The sequence below is a fragment of the Dermacentor silvarum genome, chromosome 3 (genome assembly GCF_013339745.2).
Source record: "Dermacentor silvarum isolate Dsil-2018 chromosome 3, BIME_Dsil_1.4, whole genome shotgun sequence".
NCBI lineage: Eukaryota > Metazoa > Arthropoda > Arachnida > Ixodida > Ixodidae > Dermacentor > Dermacentor silvarum.
The window spans coordinates 49,728,006-49,743,708 of record NC_051156.1 but is presented as its reverse complement, the minus strand read 5'-3'; the positions used below and the strand labels follow the sequence as shown (position 1 = coordinate 49,743,708).

The following is a 15,703-nucleotide window of genomic DNA, read 5'->3' as shown; positions in this document are numbered from 1 at the left end:
ACAGGTCTTCCACTTAAGGCCGCTTAAAACTGTGTCGATCATGCCTTCAAATGTTGCAGGAGCGTTACATAAACCGAAGGGCATCACGTTGAACTCGTAAAGTACATCTGGTGTTCCAAAGGCTGTCTTGTTGTCCGCTTCGTGCATGGGTATTTGCCAGTACCCGGATCGAAGGTCGAGACTTGAGAAATATTCAGCGCCCTGGAGGGAGTCAATGGCATCGTCGATTCTTGGCATCGGATATGCGTCTTTGCGCGTGATCTTATTAAGTGCTCGATAAGCAACACAAAATCGCACAGAGCCGTCTTTCTTGCGGACCAACACAACAGGAGACGACCAAGAACTGGACGATGGCCGAATGATGTCTCTTTTAAGCATGCCGTCAACGTTGTCCGCTATGATTTTCCGTTCTGCGGAAGACACGCGATACGGGCGGCGGCGTAAAATAGAACTGCCTTCAGTTTCAATGCGATGCACTGCGACAGAAGTGCGCCCCAGAAGTTTGGAGTTAACGTCAAATAAGGCGCTGTGTTTTTGCAGTAGGGCCAAAAGGTCTTCTTTCTGGGCAGCAGTCAAATCGGGATTTATCGCGTCCTTTGGAGCAGCGGCTGTAGCATGATCATCAGTTGTGGTAGAAAAAGGTGGTGATTTGGTGTGAAGAGGTACTAGAGAAAGAGGTTCGGTGTCTGTAAAGCAAGTCATAGTGGTGCCCTGGGAGAGCACAACTGGCGAGGAAGTAGGGTTATGAACAGCGACGAACGTTCCGCCGTCCTGAAAACGCAACAGGCTAGGAGTAATGCTAAGCCCACCAGAGATGCAGTGACTGCTGGGTGCAAGGAACACATCACCATTAACAATAGTGTCGGAAGTCAGCGTTAAGATATGTTCATTGCCCGCGGGAATTAAACAGTCGCTTGACGTGACGAAACGTAGTGTGTGAGCATCGACAAAGGACGAAGGTTCAGTGTCCGTCATATGTATAGTGCGCTGACGCAAGAGATGAAATCGGAAGCGGAAGACAGGAAGTCCCATCCCAAGATCATCGCGTGGGTACACGAAGATAGCACCACAAACTGAATGTGGTGAATGATGCCATCAATGAAAACACGTGCAGTGCAAACCCCGGAGGGCTGAACAAGAACTGCATTTGCACAACGAAGGGGAGGGCCATTATATGGTGTCTTCACTTTTCGCAATCGAGAGCACAAGTCAGTACTAATAACCGAAAGCGATGCACCCGTGTCAACCAAGGCTTCAGTCCGTACACCTTCAACAAACACCACAAGTACATTTGACGGGCGCTCCGGAGGCGTTTCAAGCTGTCCAAAGGATGCAGTTTTCCCTCCTGAAGCTGCACTATTTAGTTTTCCGGGCGGTGATCGGAGGACGAAGTAGCCGTCCGAAGAGGGGAAAAGGAGCGTCGCATCGGTGATGGAGAGCGACGACGTGGTAAACGCAATGAACTGGCAGCGTTGAATTCCTGCGGAGATGGGGAACGTCGAGGATAATATTCGTAGTACGAACGCCGACGTTGTGGTACAGGCTCAGAAAACTCATCCCTTTCAAAACCATCATAGCCACGCCTTTCATCTTGCGGACGGCTTCGGCAAAACCTTGAAATGTGGCCACAGATTCCGCAGTAGTAGCAAACAGGTCGAGGTGGGCTCCACGTGTTGTAAGATTCAAGAGTTGGTGGTCGCGCAGTGATGGGATTCAGGGACCCGTGCATTGCACGCGCCTGCTGTGGTGGCTGCTGCAAGGAAGGCACCAGGGAGGCAACCTGAGCATAAGTTGGCGTAGGGATGGGTTGTGGGCTCGGGACTTGTGGACAAGTCACCGCAGCTATCTCTTCCCTCACGATATGGCGGAGGCCGCCACCAGGAGGGGTCATATGGACCTCAGGAGGGGTAGACGATGCGTGGGCGTGCAGTTCCTCACGGATGATGGAGCGAATTAGGGCACGTAGTTCGCTGTCGTTGGACGCCTTGAATTCAGAAGTTTCAGGGTGTAAGCGAAGCATATTAAGCTCATCGAGGCGCTGACACGTACTGATAATGCCAGCGATGGTAGTGGGGTTCAGCACTACAAGAGCATTGAATGCCAGCGTCCCAATACCCTTGAGCAGGTGGCGTACACGGTCACTCTCTGGCGTCGAGGTGTTCACGCGGCGGCAGAGGGTGAGCACGTCCTCTATGTACGAAGTGTACGACTCGCCCATACCCGCCCCCCCCCTCCTATTTTAACGCCATCCTCCAACACTTCCGACTGGGGCGCAGGGTGCACCCGCCACCTCACCCAAAACTGACCAAAGAGGAAAGCACGGCATTCCGAAGACTGCAGGGCAACACGTACACCCGTGGCATCCTCGTGCATCGCATCCACCCGACACTACACACCTGCAACTGCCCGATTTGCGTCGTGCCCGACACTCTGGCTCATTTACTACTCGAGTGCCCGTGGCGCCCCAAATACACCGTTACCAAGCATACAACGACCCAAGAGGTGAACCTCCCCGCCGAGACGTGGGAGGCCAAGATCTCCACCCCGGCTCTGGACGACCAATTATGTCTTGTCGCCAGAGCGCAGGATGCTATCCCCGCCAGAGGATTCCTGGAATGAGGGACCCTCCCACCTAGAGTGATCCACAGCTCAAAACGATCGGGAATACTGTCTTGAAAATTAAGATTTCATCATCATCTGTAATTCGATTACACATGATGATGACAAGTAATTTCCCCTGTGTTGTCCTTGGTCCATTGTCTGGTGGCTTCTAACTGTTGTTATATATATATATATATATATATATATATATATAGAGAGAGAGAGAGAGAGAGAGAGAGAGTTCCGAGCGTTTGCGCCCCCCGCACTCGCGAAGTAGCTGGTACCCCACTGGTTCCTGGCATGTCACCAACGCAGGCAGGCTAATCAATGTTGGCACGATGCCAAGAACGCTGTTGCTTGACGACGCCGAACGCGTTGGAGGCTAGCCGCTCGATGTTTAGCGAAAGTTGACACGACTAGGCGCAGCCCCTTTTATGGCAAAATTCGAGGCCAAACGCATGCACACTGGGCGAAAGCTGTGCACAGTGTACGGGCGGCGCACAGTAGACGACAGGCCGGGATGAGATCACGGCGCATGCTCAGTAGCGCGCAGCTGGCCGGAGCTCGGCGGATCCGTGTCTGTATCGGGCGAAGCGAGCGCGCACCTGCGGTGGGTATTACTAGGCAACGCGAGGTGGCGTCATCGCTATTGCGGCGGCGCATGCGCGGCTAGGCGAGGTTGGGCCAGGTGGTGCGCAGCTGTGGCTTGGTTGTTGCTAGGCAACGGCGCGAAGTTTTCTGCGGACTTCGGACGTTTCTCCTGCAGCTTTAACAGCTTCGCTGTTAAAAAGCCTCGGAAGCAGGCAGGGATCTTTGAATGATATCGCGTTCCACTCTTAAAGGCGAATCTTAAGCGTCCTCCGATTCTGATGGTGTTTCGCTGTACTTTGATTATAGGCAACATTGAAGGGAATGTTGAAAACCAAGCCTTTCTAAGTTTTGATGGGGCCCCATGTCGGAGAAAATATGGTGTCGGCGTCAACGGTGTCCAATAACGCTATCGCGTTCCACTCTTAATTAATGGCGTAAGCGCACTCCAAGTTTGGTAGCGTGAGCTAGACTGGCCGAGGTTGAGCAGTTTCGCGTGCTTCCCGGAGAGGCGTTCGGCGCATGCGCGAGGAGAAGTGACGTCACACGGTGCACAGCTGGCGAGCCGGGCGTTTGCCGGCGTTTGCGCTGGGCGTTTGCCAATGTGGTATTGCCATGGAGAAGGAGAGAGAAATTGCTGTTCAGCGGCGCAGAAGAGGGGAGAAGCTTAACTCATCGGATCCCGAAGTGGTTGTCCCGTCAAATAGCGGTTGAGCGTAGGAAGAACGAACAGAAGAAGGCTAAATGTGCTGCGGAGACACCGGAGCTAAGGGAGGAACGTCTAGCAAAGCGGCGTCGCCAGGAGTCTGAGCGACGTGCCCGGACATCTCAGCAGCAGCAACAACGAGGTGCCATCGATGACGTCAAGGCTCGCCGATTGACTGACTATACGGTGAAACTTAGCGAAAGCGCCAATGCGACTCGGACCTTCGAGATGGACTTCGTAAGCAATCCGTTTGGATATGTGTGCGACGTGTGTGAAAGACTGGTACATGAAAGACTTGAAGGAAGGAAGGAAAGAGTGGAGAAGGAAAGGCATGGAGGTTAACCAGTTCAGCACAACCGGTTTGCCACCCTACACATGGGAGCGGGATGAGGGGGAACTAAAGATGGGGAGGAGAGAGAGAGAGAGCACACAGCATAGCACACACATCGTCAGTCACAGTCCGTCACTCTTGCGTGGTACCTAACATCACTGTCACAGCCGCTTGTCCAAGCCCGTTGCTTTCAAAAACCGAAGTAGTCCCTTCGTCCCTTCAGCTGCGATGTCTTCTGTCGACGACATGTGAAAATCACTTCAGCTGACATTGGTCTGTTGTCAAGGTGCGCTAGAACGGACGCCAGGGACTGTCTCTGAACATTATATTCAGGACAGTCGCATAGAATGTGTTCCAGCGTCTCCTCGCAAAGACAGGCATCGCAAAGAGCGTTGTCGGCCATTCCAATCAGAAATGAATAAGATTTAGTGAATGCCACCCCTAGCCATCGGCGATAAAGCATAGTGGCCTCTCTTCGGCGGAGTCCAGACGGCATACAGAGAAGCATCAAAGAGGGCAGGTGGTAGTGACGATTGCTCCGGTTGGTCTGGCCGCTGGGTGTGCACCATAGAGAGAGCGTGATCTCCTGGGCAAGCACTCGAAGAAAGACTTGAAGCAGGTAAATAGTGCCATGAGTGAAACGTTGAGTTTAGCGGCGCCACCTGAGTGGGGTGAAACCGTGGCGCGGGTTTGTATAACGTGCAAGAACTTTCTCGTTAAGCACACGATTACACTCTTTATTGCTACCAATGGGTAACACGCGTGCCAGCCGCACAGGAAAAACGCCAAGCGGCCGGCAGAGCGAGCGGATGCACCTAACCCCGGCTCCGTGTTCTTAAACTGCGAAGTGGTTGTTCGACCCGGCATGGCTTGATTACACTCAAACACGGTCAGTGAAGGTGTTCGACACCTGCTCGCACTATTTTATACTATTTACTGTTGTTTTGAAAGACCACAAAACGACTTTTGTTACCGTGCCGGGCTCGGCCACGCTAGGGCTAAAGTAAAGCTAGCGTTCCGAAGTAACGCCAGAAGGCCGCCGGCATTTCCAAGACCTCTCCCGCCTCCATGGAAACATCTAGTAAGGTTTTATACTGTGTCGAAGGCGAAAATATCTCTCCGGAAGACTTCGAAAACGATCTCTGATGGAATAGAGCCATTATTGCCCGGAAAATGCCCTACCCAATTCTACGCACTGCGCTGTCGGCGACAAGCTCCGACACGGCCGCTCAACAACCAGCTGACCTAGCCACGCCGGCTCAGCCAAAACAAGACAAGCCATCTTCTCCTAAGTTTCGACGGGATACTCCGCTACCTAAACTGCCCGGCACGGACCTCACGATCATTTTCACTCCGGCGGTAGCCTCGATATACGATGGGGAAACAGCGCAAACAGGTGCGAAAAAAAAAAACACGACAAGAAGACAAGAAGGGATACAAACACCAGCGCTGACTGACGACTGAATTCTTTATTCAGAAAGCAACACATATATACCACATTGGCGATATACAACATTGCAACGGCGGAATGCTACTCCCACTCGCCTGAAACACGGTTCAACACGGTCAACTACAACGAGGTGCGGCAGTAGGATCGTCTCAGGATCCACCCGCATAACAATGAATTCACAATCAGCACGCCAGCGGAGGATCGGGCACAATGCTACGTGCAAAAGCAAGTCTGCGAAGGGATGCCGGAATGAATGGTCAAGGTGCGCTGGTGGAAATGACGCAGGCGACGGACGTACCATCTGGAGTCAAAACGACGTCCTCCAATTTCAAGGATGTTCAAGAATCCCGGAAAAAACAATGTTGGGTGTCATCGCGATTTTCACTGGCAAGTAAGCCGTCATCGATGATGAAAGCTTCCGACGTCGACGTGGAATTGGCATTCACGCGACTCATGCAGAACGTCGGCTGGAACGATGTTGGTGCCCTTGATCGTTGTTGTAAACTCGGAGATGGGTCAAGTAACAGGACGCCGAACGGTTCATTGCGTGCACAAGGGGATTGTGCGGTAAACGGTGAGTAATTCACCGTAGAACACGTTGTAGCGGGAGTGTGAAGGCTTCAGTTTCTTGGAGAAAAAGGCGAGTGGATGCCACGCATTGTGGATTAATTGATGTAGAACGGCTCCAACAACGGTGTTTGAAGCATCTGTCATGATGGCAGTGGACGCGTCTGGCTTTGGGTGTCTGGGCAGCGTGGCGTTGGTGAGGGCAGACTTCATTCTTGTGAAAGCGTCGGTGGCCTCTTCAGTTCACTGAAACACTTGCTTAGGTTTGTTTCCCAGCAGAGCGTCTAGCGGAGCCACAAGTCGTATGCAATCGGGAATGAATCGGCGGTAGAAATTGACGAACCCGAGAAATTGGCGAAAGTTGGTTAGTGTGGTCGGTCGGGGAAGGCCTTCGATGACGCGAAACTTGGACGGCAGTGGTCGAATGCCGTTTGCGTCGACGATATGCCAGAGGAATTTGATTTCCGGTTGACCGAATTCGCTCTTGGCGTCGTTGATGACAATTCCTTTAGTGGCAAGACGTGAAAATAACAACCCGAACTGTTGAACATGTTCTGCGGAAGAGCATATGACCAGAAGGTCGTCAATGTATGCAAAAACGAAAGGGAGGCCTCAAGTAACGGAATCTATTAAACGCTGAAAGGATTGGCCAGCGTTCCGGAGGCCGAAAGGCATGCGGAGAAATTCAAAAAAGACCGAACGGTGTGGTGATGGCGGTCGTGGGAATGTCTTCTGCAGCGACCGGTAGTTGATGATAGGCGCGAACAAGATCGATTTTAGAAAAGATCTTCGCACCGTGCAACGCTACCGTGAACTCCGGAATGTTCGGGAGAGGGTAGCGATCAGGAGCTGTAACGTCGTTTAGTGCCCGGTAATCGCCGCATCGGCGCCAGTCATCGGTCTTGTTAGCCACCATGTGAGGTGGTGATGCCCAATTACGGGAGGAAGGGCGGATAATGCTAAGTTGCAGCATGTGTTCGAACTCCGCGCAGCGATATTGAGTTTCTCCGGGGGACATAGCCGGGTTTAGAAATGGACTGGTGGGCCGGAGGTGACGATGTGATAGAATACGACATATTGGATCAGTTACGTCCCGTCCAGAAAGCGGGTCAAAGGGAGACTCGCGTAAGAGCTCGGCGAACGGTTCGTCCAACCTGGCAGAAATAGGTGCGGTTGGCGGTGTGCTTGTTACTGGGACGCCGGGAAAGGAGAGCTGGGCAACGGAGTCGATGAGACGGCGTCGCTAAACGTCGAGAAGGAGTCCGTAGTTGTCCAAGAAGTATGCTGCAATGACTGCACGCCGGACGTCTGCAACCAGGAAAATCCAGCGGTAGCTCATCGAAGGCCAAGGTTTAGCATGACGGAGTATGACGAGAAAACTGGAACCCTGGTGCCGTTGATGGCTTGCGAAAACCACACAGGTGTCACTTTTCGGTTGGAGTGGTGGGCGGGGAGAAGGCTGATGTCAGCTCCTGTGTCGACTAAGAACCGTTGCCCCGTACCTCTGTCCATCACGTAGAAAAGGCGACTTGTATGCTGGGCCGGACCATTCGTCGCCGTTAGAGGCAGGCCGGCCTTTTTCCCTGCCAAGCGCAGGGACGCCGACAGTGACGAGCGTCGTTTCCAAAACGACGGTGGTGGTAGCAAACACCAAACGTTGTAGGTGATGTTTCATGGCGGGTGCCTGTGCCTCTGGATTTGCTGGAACTGCGGCTGCGTGGGCGAGGAGATGACGTGCGGCGATGTTACGCTGCACAGATAATGCGTTCCAGGCGCTCACGCAAGGAATAACACGGATATTGCGCTGCTGAAGAGCAGGGAAGTGTTTGCAGAACGGTTGTATTGCCACCCAGAAACGATGTCGTAGCTGCAATAGTTGGAGTGGCTACTTTCATGACTTTGTCCATGTTTGTCCATGACTTTGTTCCATGGCTTTGTAGACCGGCAAAGTCTCGGATTTCTGAAGGAGAGAACAGACCGACACCGAGCTCTAAGTGTAGCGTTTTTTATCAGTCCCGAAACGCTAGCCCATGCAAGCGAGTGCCAGCTGCGCCTGCCTCGTGTAGACGGGAGCGTCTACCTAATTTTCATACGACGCCGATGCTGCTGCCGCTACAGTACATCTAACGAGTCCAAGATTGATTATTAACAGCGAAGCTGTTTGAGCCAGCCGTAAAGTGTGGTTCGTATAAAAAAATAGCCGCGCCGTAGCCATGGAAACCAGGAGGGCGGCGCGGCACATGCGCACGTGGTCGCCTCTTCGCCAGCTCCATCCCTTCTCGACCCCCGCCTCTCTTGTCTCCGCGGCGCCCTCAACCAGCAGAAAAAACAAAAAGGCGAAAGCTTGCACGAGGCCGCGCAAACCTCAGGACACAGCAAAGCTGGCCGACTGATTGCGTCTCTTGGATGTAGCTATAGTTAAACTTGGCTATGTCGAGGTTTAAACTTGGGTGGAGCTAGGCCTATACTCGTGTACGTCATCTGTGCTATACTGCTAGTACTGGAAAAGCTGCGGTAGTACTGGAAAGGTGCGCCTCGCCTTCACGCCACCGCCGCTCTACTGCCGCCACAGAGGGTATGACGTCATGCTCCCCCGCACCATCGCGCTACCGCCGCGCACCTTTCCAATACTACCGCAGCCTTTCCAGTATTAGCACAGATGACGATTTGGGGCCTCTGCTCGCAAGTGCACTCGCCCGTGCTCCTGGTCGGGAAATGCGACGACCGGCCACTGACGGCGGCAAGTGGTACTGGTGGAAAGTCATGCCGCCTTTTCTATGTTTCCGGTAAGATCACTGGCGCTTGCTTCCTCTGCGACACAGGAGCCAGGTTAGCGTCATACCGGCCTCCTATGCTGATCCCCGAACGAACAGACCTGCCCACTCCAAGCGATCAACAACTCCACCATTCCCACATACGGCCAACGCTCTCTCACACTTGACCTTGGACTACGCCGTACGTTCCGCTGGATTTTCATCCTCGCTGACGTCTCGCAAGCTGTTCTTGGAGCTGACTTCCTTCAACCTTGCTGTGGACATGCATGCTCATCGCCTCATCGCTCTCAAAACGCGCCTATCCATCAATGGTATACTCTGCACTTCCTCGTCAAAGAGACTTCGAGCTTTCACACCCGCTTCGCCGTATGCAAAAATACTCGCTGACTTCCCCAACATCACGAAGCCGCACACCAAAGAGTCACCGGTGAAGCATTCCGTCACTCACCACAATGTAACCACAGGACCTCCCGTTTTTATACGGCCTCGTCGACTATCTGGAGAACGCCTCATCATCACCCGCCGTGAGTTTGAGCACATTCTTGAACTTGGCATTGTGCGGCCTTCCTCCAGCAACTGGACATCGCCACTCCACATGGTGCCGAAGAAAGATCCTGGCGACTGGAGACCATGTGAGGATTACCGCGCTCTCAATGCCCACACCTTACCAGACCGCTACCCACTTCCTCACATACAGGATTTCACATGAAATTTGGCTGGGTGCATGATCTTCTCTAAGAGTGACTTAGTGAAGGCTTACCATCAGATTCCTGTAGAAGCCGCTGACATTCCCAAGACGGCCATCTGCACCCCATTTGGTCTGTTCGAATACGTAAAGATGCCTTTTGGACTGCGCAACGCAGCACAGACTTTTCAGCGCACTATCAACTATCACTCAGCTTTCAGCGCACTATCAGCACTAAAGCCATTGACCGACCTATTAGCCATAAAAAAGACCCGGCTGCTCCACTGGAGTGGACCGACCACGCCGCATCTGCCTTCGCCACTGCCAAAAAGGCTCTGGCAGACGCCATCATACTCATACACCCCGTTCCTGATGCCCCAATTCGTCTCATCACGGATGCATCGCGTGTGGCAGTTGGCGCTGTTCTCGAGGCAGCACGCATCAGGTTGGCAGCCCCTTGGTTTTTGCTCCCCAAAACTCAAAACACCGGAAATAAAATACAGTACATTTAACCGAGAACTCCTTGCGGTGTACCTCGCCATCAAACATTTCTGCCATTTACTGGAGGGCCGGGACTTTTACGTCGTTACAGACCACAAGCCCCTGACGTTTGCCTTCCATCGCAATCACCGCAATTACACTGCAAGGGAGATCCGTCAACTATGCTTTATCTCCAAGCTCACCGTAAATCTCAGACACGTCCACGGGCCGGAAAATGCCGCCGCTGATGCACTCTCACGCACCGATGCCTTGTCGACCCAGCCACCACTAGGCATGGAAGAGCTAGCAGCTGCCCAGAGCAACGATCCTGAGCTGCATAGTCTTCGCTCTTCATCCACATCTCTATCTTTCACGGAGTGCCTGCTTCCATTTTCTACCCCATTAATAACGTGCGAAACGTCTACTGGTGTTCCTCGGCCCTTTGTGCCTACAGCTTTTCGTCGTGCAATTTTTGATCAATTGCACAACATGAGCCATCCGGGTATTCGTGCGACTCAGAAGCTAGTCACATCTCGTTTCCCTTGGCCAAGCATCAATGCTGACGTCCGACGCTGGGCGCGAACCTGCCTTCAGTGCCAGCATGTTAAAATTCACCGCCACACGGTCACGGCACCATCCCCCTTTCGGCCGCCCGACGCAAGGTTTTCCCACGTCCATCTCGACATCGTCGGCCCTCTTCCACCATCAGAAGGGGCCTGTTACCGAATGACATGTGTGGATCGCTTCACCAGATGGCCGGAAGCGTTTCCCATTTCGGACATTATAGCACCGACAGTGGCTAAGGCTTTCACAAACGGCTGGGTATCACGCTTTGGATGCCTTTCTGTCGTCACCACCGATCGCGGTCGTCAATTTCAATCGGCCCTTTTCACCGCACTTGCCAATATCTTGGGCATTCGACACATCCACACGACTGCCTACCTTCCTTCAGCCAATGGCATGGTTGAATGGCTTCATCGACAGCTGAACGCGGCCCTCAGTGCTCACCAGCCAAGGGAACGTTGGCTTGATCACCTCCCCTTCGTACTTCTGGGCATCCGGGCAGCATTGAAGACGGATCTCGGCTGCTCATCAGCCGAAATAGTCTATGGCGTGTCCCTGCGTCTTCCAGGGGAATTCTTTGAGCCGTCGTCGCCCCCTTTCCACTCACGATGCCTCTACGTACATTCGAGAGCCACGCACCACGTTTCACGACCTTGCTCCTCTAATTCCTGCCGACCGACACCCCCAGTCTGTCTTCGTCAGCCAGGATCTGCATGACTGCAGTCACGTCTTCGTTCGGTGTGACCAAATACGGCCACCACTCAGACCGGCCCATTTCGCGTACTCCATCGTACACCTAAGACGTTCACGCTGGACATCAAAGGCCGTGAAGACGTCGTGGCTGCCGATTGACTAAAACCTGCATACATTGCCGCTCTCGTGTCCGCGGAGCTTCCATCTCCAGTCTGGATACCCACATCCAAACACGTTGACTGGGTGACTCCTATGGCTCACGCTCTACGGGGGGTGGGGGGGTGGGAGCCTGTAGCGCCTCAACATGCGGCGCCCGTCAAGGAAGAAGTTGTCATTCGCCCGCGCGGCATGTGCAGAGCGAGAATAAACAAATCAGTTCGAAAACTCAACGCTGTCAGGGCTGGATCTTTCTCGTGTTAGCTCCGACATGCTAAAGGCTTCCGCATTAGAGCTTCGGGAGCAAATGGAAATGTGACATGGTGTGTAAAAAGGAAAGACTTCCCAGAGAACCTCAAGAATTTGAAGCACGCCATAACCATGCAATTGATTAAAGCGTTTTCTCCTATAGCGCATTTCTCGATAACATAGTTGAGACGCTGCTACGTAGTAGTTACCTGACGAAGCAAGAATGGAAATGGGCTTTCGCGCTTTTACACCTACTGCCTATTCAGGTTAGCACTGAAACAGAAGTGCGCTAATTCGACTCAGATATCGGCGAATAGCGTGAAAGGTGGATCATTAAGAGAACTGCGAGTCTAGGCAAATGCACAGGAAGTGGGGCTGTGCGGCTGTTTGGCCATGCCACGAATATTCCGACTGAAGTTACAAACTTCTCCTTGATACAAGTATCCATTATTTATGTCCGCGATACGCGTACTCTTGAAAAGCTCCCTCCCTTTTTGCATGCCGCAAGGCTTGTACGTGACACGATTTAATTCAATATTGTGCGCAAGCCTCGTGCATAAAAACAAGGCATAAAAGGTCTGTGGAACCTGTTGTACGCAATTTACGGCTCTCAGTGTGTAAGCTGGTTTTGTCCACCACAGACTGGACTTACGTCACAAAAGAAGGCCGTGCAGGCGCTTCTGCGCTTCGTGCGAGCCACCGGTCTATCTGAACGATTGTGATTAGAACGCGCTTCCGGCGTGTGCTTTTTTATGTGTGCTTTATTTTCTTTCTCACTCTTTCTCTCTGTCCTGTTTCTAACCCCCATTCCCCTACCTCAGTGCAGGGTATCAAACAGGATCCTAACATCTGATTAACCCCCCTGCCTTCCTCACCATCTATCTCTTTCTTGCCGGGACACGGCCACTGCAGAAAGCGAGTGTACGGCGCAAGCTCGGGGCAAAGCTCTATGGTCACTTCATAAGGCCTTCATGTGCTAGGCCACAGTGCCATAGAAGGTGCAAGGTTCGCCCCAGCTCGAATTCTCATGAGAGCGCCGCCATGTACAACAGTGAGATTACGAAGAAAGGAGCAGAACCCCCGGGTTCATGGGTAGGATGTATATGAGCACGTACGTTCGTTGGACCCTTGCTGCATCACTGTAACGCCTAGATATTTAGCTCAAATATATACGTTATGTTCTTTAGCCTAGTTTTATTTATCTTGCCGAAGCTAATTTCAGGTAAGAACGCACTAAACTGGGAACAGTCCAGAAGTACTGCAGATTGGGAAGTTGGTGCATCGTAAGCTTGTCTTGCTTTAGCGCAACTCAGTTTTAGTATGAAGGGAAAAGGGAACAGGTGACAGGGTGAAGCGCTAACTTCCAACTGGTTTTATTTAATGACCCTATTGCGCATTATATAGCCCGCACAAAGCGCACGTGACATAACAAACAAATTGAGAAGCACAGGAGTGCAGTTCACTGAACCTGTGTTGACAATCTAAGAAATCAAATAACGTTCCTTCCTTGATAAAGCTAAGGAGGGTGTGCTTACGCACATCTTCTCACATTTCAAAATGGCATCAGCCTCGATACTCTCAAGCGTCACTTGATTGCGGCTACGTCCTATGACGATGCATCTGTGAAGTAATGGTTTGCAGCCGCAAGATTTGCAATGTATGGCAAGGAACCCGCTTGATGAAATTTTGTTGTTAGCATTGTAATTAACTTTTAACTTTGTGCGAAAGAAACGTCCTCCAATCATTGTCCCCGTAGTTAGTTTCCCTTACCACAGACGCATTATTACGCGTTGTCTCAGCGTTAACTTTTGTTTTATTGCATTGCAGACCTGCAGAAGAGGAGTCTGTGGAGATTTTAACTGGTAGTAGTTGAAAGCTCCAGCATACACCAGTTTTCTTGCCCATTTCAAGAAACCCAAGTTCCGAGCCTTTCGGTAATAAATCGTTCAGAAGCAACTTTACCGGTCTATCTTGATTGAGTTTCGCAGCTAATCAATCAACAGTATGAGTTGCATTCACTCACTCACCGATGCATTCGCCGCATTCCGGGGCATGGTGAGCTAACAAAATATGGGTGTTCCAAGAGGTGTCTTCATAAACAGTCGTGCCATCGTTCTCAAGCCTCTTGTGCAATAATAATTACTTTGAACGTGCGCCGCAGCGTTCCAAATCGCATTTTGACAGATAGCCACTGGCATGCAGTGGTGAAATATGTCACAGGAAGCCTGTAAAGAAGGCACCGATAGAGCTGTGATCATCTAAATATCAACCACATGCGATGTATTGGAAAGCTATGTACTGCCGATACTGCTGCTGAGTATATGATTTGCATAAAGACAGATGTCGTTACATATCTACTCCTGTTAGTTTTTGATGCAGCCGCATAAAAATTGTAGGATTTTATTTAGGTTACTGCACGAAGGTGAAAAAGCGTCATCATATTTCGCGGGGTCCGAATTACCTATATCTTCCACCGGCTCAAACAGTATTTACTTCAGGCCAACGTGAGCCTAGTGTTCGCTCAAAGTATTTCTACACTCATAAGAAGCAGGTTGCCTACATTGATAGGGGAAGTACATCGCCAATCCCCGATGCGACGGCCGCATTTGGACTTTGCTGTAGTGTGATAACTGTCATGTACTTAAATTTACGTGTGTTGAAGGCAAACTCCAACGAAATTTTTGTTTCACGAAAAATGTTCAAAATGAATAGTGAAGCAATATTTGACAAGCCGCAAGGCTGGTAATTGTATAGCTTTCTTATTAGTAGATTTTAAGCAGCTCGTAAGCAGACGACGCGTGCAATCGTAGGCGGCGATAGTCTAGACATTGGTCTATAAGCCTTTTACAAGACGTCTTGGAGACGTTTTTGCAAGATCATAAATACATCTTCAATACATCAACCAAGATATTGTCAGACGTATTATAACGTCTTGTAGCCGTCTCGAAGACCGTCTAACGCACCGCCAAGTCTGACGTATCAGATGGCTTACAAGGAGTCTCGCAGACGTCCTGAAGACGGCTAGAGGACGTCTTGCAAGACATCTTGGGAACATCTTGAAAACGGCTAAAAAACGTTCTGCTGGACGTTTTGGGGATGTCTTGAAAACGTTTTTAAATGCTTTAAACATCCTCTGGTAAACTAAGGCGTGGCGTTTTATAGTTGCTCTTATTTACCTAATCAAGCACTAAATTTTGTTTTACAGTATTTATAGTACTTACAAAAATAACGACAGTGAAAATATACTTAGTGTAAAGTGGAGAAGAGCACGACCTCGGCTGAAATCTGAACACGACCTAGTCTACACAGAATGTGTTCCGTAATGTTACCAAGTCTTCACCTTAAGGTAAAAAAGGGGAAGAAACAAATAATCAATAGACATAGTGACTGTGAATAAATAGATACTATGTGAAGTACAACGGACCTGACCTCTCTAAACTTTAGTTCAAAACCTGATGTATTGTCAGCTAGGGAAGCACTAGCACAAAGATGACATTTTAAATAGTCTTTAGACGCTAAAATTCAGCCATATTCCAATCCTGATGGTCTTTCTCCTTGCGGTGTCAACTATCCAACGAAATGTTGCTTAGCTTCAGTGATCTGGCTAAAAACGGCATACACTGCCCGTTATGGTCTGGGAAGACCCAATATCATTTTACTTACCTTGTCAACACTGAACTAGATTTGCAGATGGAATAATATCAAAGACTCCTGCAACACTATTACACAAGTTTTCCTTGCATGGATGTTTGGCACGCACAAGCACTTAGACACACAAAACACCCTTCTCGCTGTTATCTGCTACACAGAGAAATCAATGAGAATGTTCCTATTCCTCGCAATATTGAAAAAAGCATGG

At 50.8% G+C, this 15,703-nt stretch overlaps 1 protein-coding gene across 1 annotated transcript in view; it reads left to right on the top strand.

The window, feature by feature from the left end:
• LOC119445418 (venom metalloproteinase antarease-like TtrivMP_A) overlaps window positions 1-13,801 on the top strand; it is a 429,115-nt gene extending 415,314 nt beyond the window's left edge. The window contains exon 15 of the mRNA XM_049663280.1: window positions 13,672-13,801. Within this exon, the coding sequence (XP_049519237.1) occupies window positions 13,672-13,710 (39 nt within the window). The 3' untranslated portion in view covers window positions 13,711-13,801. The remainder of the gene's footprint in view (window positions 1-13,671) is intronic.
• Window positions 13,802-15,703: the final 1,902 nt, after the last annotated feature.